The sequence below is a fragment of the Orycteropus afer genome, unplaced genomic scaffold (assembly GCF_000298275.1).
Source record: "Orycteropus afer afer isolate SDZICR_OR568_19922 unplaced genomic scaffold, OryAfe1.0 scaffold00039, whole genome shotgun sequence".
Classification (NCBI taxonomy): Eukaryota; Metazoa; Chordata; class Mammalia; order Tubulidentata; family Orycteropodidae; genus Orycteropus; species Orycteropus afer.
In genome coordinates, this window is record NW_006921626.1 from 11,902,919 (window position 1) to 11,909,122 (window position 6,204).

The 6,204-nt window shown below is 36.2% G+C and overlaps 1 protein-coding gene across 1 annotated transcript in view; it reads left to right on the forward strand.

Annotated features, from left to right (window-relative positions):
* Positions 1-6,204, forward strand: part of DNAH14 (dynein axonemal heavy chain 14) — a 792,430-nt gene that overhangs the window by 252,543 nt on the left and 533,683 nt on the right. The window contains exons 21-22 of the mRNA XM_042780425.1: positions 224-345; positions 1,209-1,380. Coding sequence (XP_042636359.1) covers positions 224-345; positions 1,209-1,380 — 294 coding nt within the window. The remainder of the gene's footprint in view (positions 1-223; positions 346-1,208; positions 1,381-6,204) is intronic.

Here is a 6,204-nt window from a genome sequence, read left to right on the forward strand (position 1 = left end):
ATTTATATATTTTATAATAAATAAGACAAAAAAATTGGATGAACAGGACATTTTCAAACTCTACCAAAATGGGTTAGATTTATATTCATTTATGTGACCCTCTATTTATTACTTTCTGTATGCCAATGACTGATAATCAACTTTGATCTCAGTTTCTATTAGGTGACTCTTATAGATAAATTTAATATATTTAGAGTTTGTATGTATGTGTTTATTATTGTAGGATCTTGTGGTTGAATGGGATCAAAACTTGACTCTCTTCTCTTATACTCTTGAGGAATGGATGAATTGTCAAAGAAATTGGCTTTATCTTGAACCAATCTTTCATTCTTCAGAAATACAAAGGTAAAATACTTAACCTGTATCATATACAGGTTAAAAAATGCATGTTGTTGTTGTTGTTATTTGCCATTGAGTCAGCCCTGACTCATAGTGGGTTTCCAAGGCAGTATCACTATGGAAGTAGGAATGCCCAACCTTCCTTCCGAGGAATGGCTGGTGGGTTTGAACCGCCAGCCTTCTGGTTAGCAGTCAAGTGCCTTAGGCACTATGCTACCAGAGCTCCTAAATGCATGTTGTTGTTGTTGTTATGTGCCGTGGAGTCAAACCTGACTCATAGCGACCCCTCCTTGGGTTTCCGAGGCAGTATCACTACGGAAGTAGGATTGCCCAACCTTCCTTCCGAGGAGTGGCTGGTGGGTTTGAACCGCCAGCCGTCTGGTTAGCAGGCAAGTGTCTTAGCCACTATGCTACCAGAGCTCCCCTTAAATGCATAGTGGATAATTTATTTTCTGTAAACTTGAGAATTCATTTCTCCAAGGAATACTTTAAAACTATCCTACTTACTTTATAATATGCATAACTTGTATGTAAATATCCTATACCTCATATAAGATATATAAAATCTTATGAAAACTTATTATATTGTACCATTCTCTGGCACTTTTTATAAGATACTGGATTTATGTCTAATTTATCCTAGTATTTTCTACCCTGTATAACACTTGCACAAAATAGGCACACAAAAAATATCCTTCATTAATGATTTATCAGCAAAAATATAACATAGAAACATGTTATAAATTAAATATGAATACAATATGAAAAAACTGTCTAACATGAAAATTCTGTGACAAATGCATTTAATATACAGATTTTAATTGAAGTATCCCCCAAAACTGCAACTGTTTCTAATTTTATTTCTAAAGGCAGCTTCCAGCAGAAGCAAAACTTTTCTCTAAGGTGATTGTCATGTGGAAAGATGTAATATCAAAAGTACAAAACAAACTGAATGCTTTGCAAATAACCACGTCTGCAGGAGTCCTTGAAATTCTGAAAAATTGTAATACACATCTTGAAAAAATAAAGAAAAGTCTTGAGGTAAAATTACAGTAATCCTAGAGTGGAGAATTAATTCATTCTAGAAAATGTAATGTTATTAACTGCAGAAACTAATTACAACACAGATTTTCTTTTTTTATTTTACCTTCCAACACTTTTTCAAACTTTCATCATCTATAGTGCCAAAGAAAATACTTTTAAAAGGAAAAAAAAAAAAATAGATGGAACAATCTAAATGACCTTACACAAAGTACCTGAGTAGGTTTTCTCATCTTTAAATTGGAAATAATGGTAGTGCCTACCTTGAGGGCCTTTGTGTTAAATGTGATAATGCATTGAAAGCTCAAAAGTGGAACTAAAGAAAGTACTTAATTATTTTTACTAGCATTATTATACTTATTAAGTTAATAAATTCAAAATAATTTGATGATTTTATAAATTTAGTTCCATACATTTATTCATTGAAAAACTAAATTAAATTGTCGGCTAGACATACATATTGTTAACTAGCCTCTAACTGACTCTAGTGATGAAAGCCTGGGGGAAAGAAAAATAGTATTTTTTTTTTCAGGCATTCATAATTTTTCCTTGTTGAATACAAGTTACAGTGGTTCTGACGACGCCTCCAGTATATCTATCTAAGACAGTGCAGTCTGTAGAAAGTTCTCTGTCAAGGCAGGCCATCCTTATTATAAATCCTTGCTGTTTTTGTTGTTATGTGCCATCGAGTCAGACTCAACTCATAACGACCCCTCCTTGGGTTTCTGAGGCGGTATCACTACGGAAGTAGATTGCCCAACCTTCCTTCTGATGACTGGCTGGTGGGTTTAAACCACCAGCCTTCTGGTTAGCAGTCAAGTGCCTTAGGCACTATGCTACCAGAGCTCCTGTTATAAATCCATGCTCTGAGGCAATCATAAGGAGTCACCCAGAGTGATTCTCAATCATAATGGCTAGTTTATGGGACTGTCATTAAGATAGGCCTTTCAATTATTTCTAACATATCTGTGAACCATTACCAAGGAGCCTCATAAAACAGTAATCTTCCATTTATTCATGTGTGGAGCTTCCATTGTATACCAGGCACTGCTACTATGTGCTGGGACTAGAAAGGAAGGAAAAAAAAAAAAAAAAAAAACATATTCTCCACTATTACAGAACTCAAAATCTATTAGAAGAAACAAAATAAGTAGAGATATCACAATATGATAGTTATGGTAGGATAGATGGACTAATTACATCTAACAGATATATATAGAACACTTTATCCAACAACTGAACAATACACATTTTTCTCCAGTGTATATTGGTCATTCTCCAGGACTTACTATATGCTAAGTCTCAAAAAATAGCTCTGGTGATATAAGGGTTAAGGCATTTGGCTGCTAACCAAAAGGTTGGTGGTTCAGACCCACCAGCTACTCCATGGAAGAAAGATGAGGCACTCTGCTTCTCTAAAGATTTACAGCCTTGGAAACCCAACAGGGGTGGCTGTAAGTCAGAATCAACTCAATGGCAGTAAGTTGAGTAAGGTCACAGAACAAGCCTCAATAAGTTTAAAAAGACAAGTTCTTCTCTGACTTCAAAAGAATTATATTACAAAATAACATCAGAGGGAAACTGGCAAACAAACAAATACATGGAAATTAAATAACACATTACTAAAAAGAAAAAAAACAGTAAGTCAAGGAGGAAATTAAGAAATAAATTTTTAAAAAATATTTGGAGTTGAATGAAAATGAAAACACAAATCAAACTCTATAGGAATAGCAATAAATACCTGTATGAAGAGAAGAAAGATCTTAAACTAACACCCTACCTCTGTAACTTGAGGAACTAGAAAAAGAAGATTAAACTAAGCCTAAGTTTATCAAAGGAAAGGAAATAACAAAGATCTGAGCATAAATAAATGAAATAGAAAAATAATAAAATCAATAAAACTAGAAGTTAATTCTTTGAAAAGATTGATAAAACTAAAAAACCTTTTGCTAGACTGACAGAGGGAAAAAGAAAAAAGATACAAAAATCAAAATAAGAAATGAAAGTGGAGATATAGCAACTAATCCAACAGAAATAAAAGAATCATATCAGAATACCATAAATGTACACCAACAAACTTGATAACTTAGATGAAATGGGCATTTTTGTGGATGTTTACAACCTACCTAAACTGGGAAATTCTACCAAACATTTAGAGAAGAACTGACATTGATCCTGTTCAAACTCTTACAAAATGTGGAGAAGAGGGCAATATTCCCTAACTCTTTCTATGAAGCCAGGATTATCTTGATACCAAACCCATAGAAAGACACAAGAAAACTACAGATCAATACCCCTTATGAATCTCCCTTATATATACAAAAATTTCCTACAAAACACTAAGGAACAGAATCCAACAAAATGTAAAAGAGCCATACACCATGATGAAGTGGGATTTACTCACAGAATTCAAGTATGGTTCAACATGAGAAAATCAACCAATGTCGTACACCAGTCATAGGACAAAGAAAAAGAGTCATATGATCATGTCTATTGATGCAGAAAAGACTTGATAAAAATCCAGCACTCTTTTATTTATTTATTTATTTTTATTTTAAGAGTTTGTTTTACATTCAAGGTAAGGCATACATTTAGTTTCATTCCCCATTTGCCATGTCCAACTCTAACCCAGTTTCCTCCCCTCCCTACCCTGTAACCCTCCCTCTATGCACTCTGGTTTGTCCTGCATTTCCTCAATGTGAATGTTGGTCCTCTGGAGTCCCATGGTCTACTGCTCAAAGGGATGTATTACCATGGAGTATGTGGGTGGGTCATTCTGGGTTGAGTGGTCTACGTGTACATCTTGTTAACTGTTGGGCTGAGAGCCCACCCCGGGGCGTGAGTTTCATTCCAGGCACCAGATGTATTTCAGGGCCATAGTATTAGAAGTCTCACCAGATTTCATCTGACCAGTAATTCTGGTCATTATTGAGTTTTTGGATTTTGTTTCACATTTTCCCTCCCACTCTATCCAGGATCTCCAGATTTGATCCTTTCCTGAGTGGTTGGCATTGGTAGCCGGGCACCATCCAATTCTTCTGGTCTCGAGGACCATCGTGTCCTAGGGCTGATTGCTTCTTATTCTTCTTTTATTGCCCTTGGTTTTTTTTTGTTTGTTTGTTTGTTTTGTTTTGCTTTTTGCGTTCTTCTTCACTTCCAATGCTAGGAGACCATTAGCTGCATCTTAGATAGCTGCTTGAAAGCTTTTAAGACCCCAGTCGCTACTCACAATATAGGATGTGGAGCAACGCTTTTATGTATTCTGTTGTGCCAATGGAGTCTGGTGTCCCCCAGTACTATGGTCCTGAGGCTGTAGATCTATTGGATCTCTTTCCCATAGTGTCTGGTTGTCTGTAAGGGATTACTCTGTGTCTGTCTTACATTGTTTCTGTAAGGACTGCAGGTATTTTGTATCACTGGTGTCTATGCAAGATTAGCCTCAGTTGAATCTATCTTCTAAAGTATACTGCTGTTCACTGACCCCCATCTGATCTGATCATCTCAGGTGTTTAAGTGTTTCTGTATAGCCTAGTATTTGGTGTTAATGGCAATGCGGTATTGTGTACATACTGGTTGGTATTAGCGTCTGTCATTTATCTCTTATGTGCACAATTTGGTGTCCTCCCATTTCCTAATGTTATCATTGTGGTCATATATCCTTCCCATATATCCCTCCCCCTACGCATGTCAGCGTGTAGGCCCCAACTAGCCCGAAATTAATCCTGCCCCTTCCTTCCTCATCCCAGTAACATACTAGGTGAGTTCCCTTTCCCAAGCAAACCCTTCTCTGTCTTTTTATAGTAATGGGCTCATACAGTACTTGTCCTTCTGCGATTGACTTATTTCACTCAGCATAATGTCCTCCGGATTCATCAACGTTGTGAGATGATTCGCATATTCCTCATTGTTCTTTAATGTGGCATAGTATTCCACTGTGTGCATGTACCATAATTTGGTTATCCACTCTTCCATTGATGGTCATTTAGGTTGTTTCCATCTCTTTGCTATAATGAGTTGTGCTGCAATGAACATAGGTGTGCATATGTCTGTTCATGTGCTATCTCTCACCTCTTGAGAATATATTCCTAGTAATGGAATTGCTGGGTCAAATGGTACTTCTATTTTCAGTTTTTTAAGGAATGCCATACCATTTGCCACAATGGTTGTACCATTTTACAATCCCACCAGCAGTGCACAAGAATTCCAACATCTCCATAATCTCGCCAACATTTGTTACTTTCTGATCTGTTGAACTTTGCTATTATTGCTGGGGTGAGATGATATCTCGTTGTTTTGATTTGCATCTCTCTAATGACTAATGATTGTGAGCAATTTCTCATGTGTTTGTTGGCTGCCTGTATTTCTTCTTTGGTGAAGTGTCTGTTCAAGTCTTTTGCCCATTTGTGAATTGGGTTGTCTTTTTGGTGTTGAGGTGTTGAAGTTTTCCATAGATTTTAGAGATAAACCCTTTATCAGAGATGTCATAGGCAAATATTTTCTCCCAATCTGTAGGTTCTCTTTTTACCCTTTTGATGAAATCTTTCGATGCACATGAGAATTTAATTATTAAAAGATCCCAGTCATCTAGCTTCTCTTCTACCTCCTGCACATTCTGGGTTATGCTTGATAGTCTATTTATGCCATAAATTAGGCTCCCAGATTTGCCCCTTTTTTATCTTTGATGAATTTTATAGTTTTAGGTTTTACCTTTAAGTCTTTGATCTAGCTTGAGTTTGTTTTTGTGTATGGAGTGAGGTATGGGTCTTGTTTCATTTTTCTACAGGTGGATATCCAGTTTTGCCAGTACCATTTGTTTTAGAGACT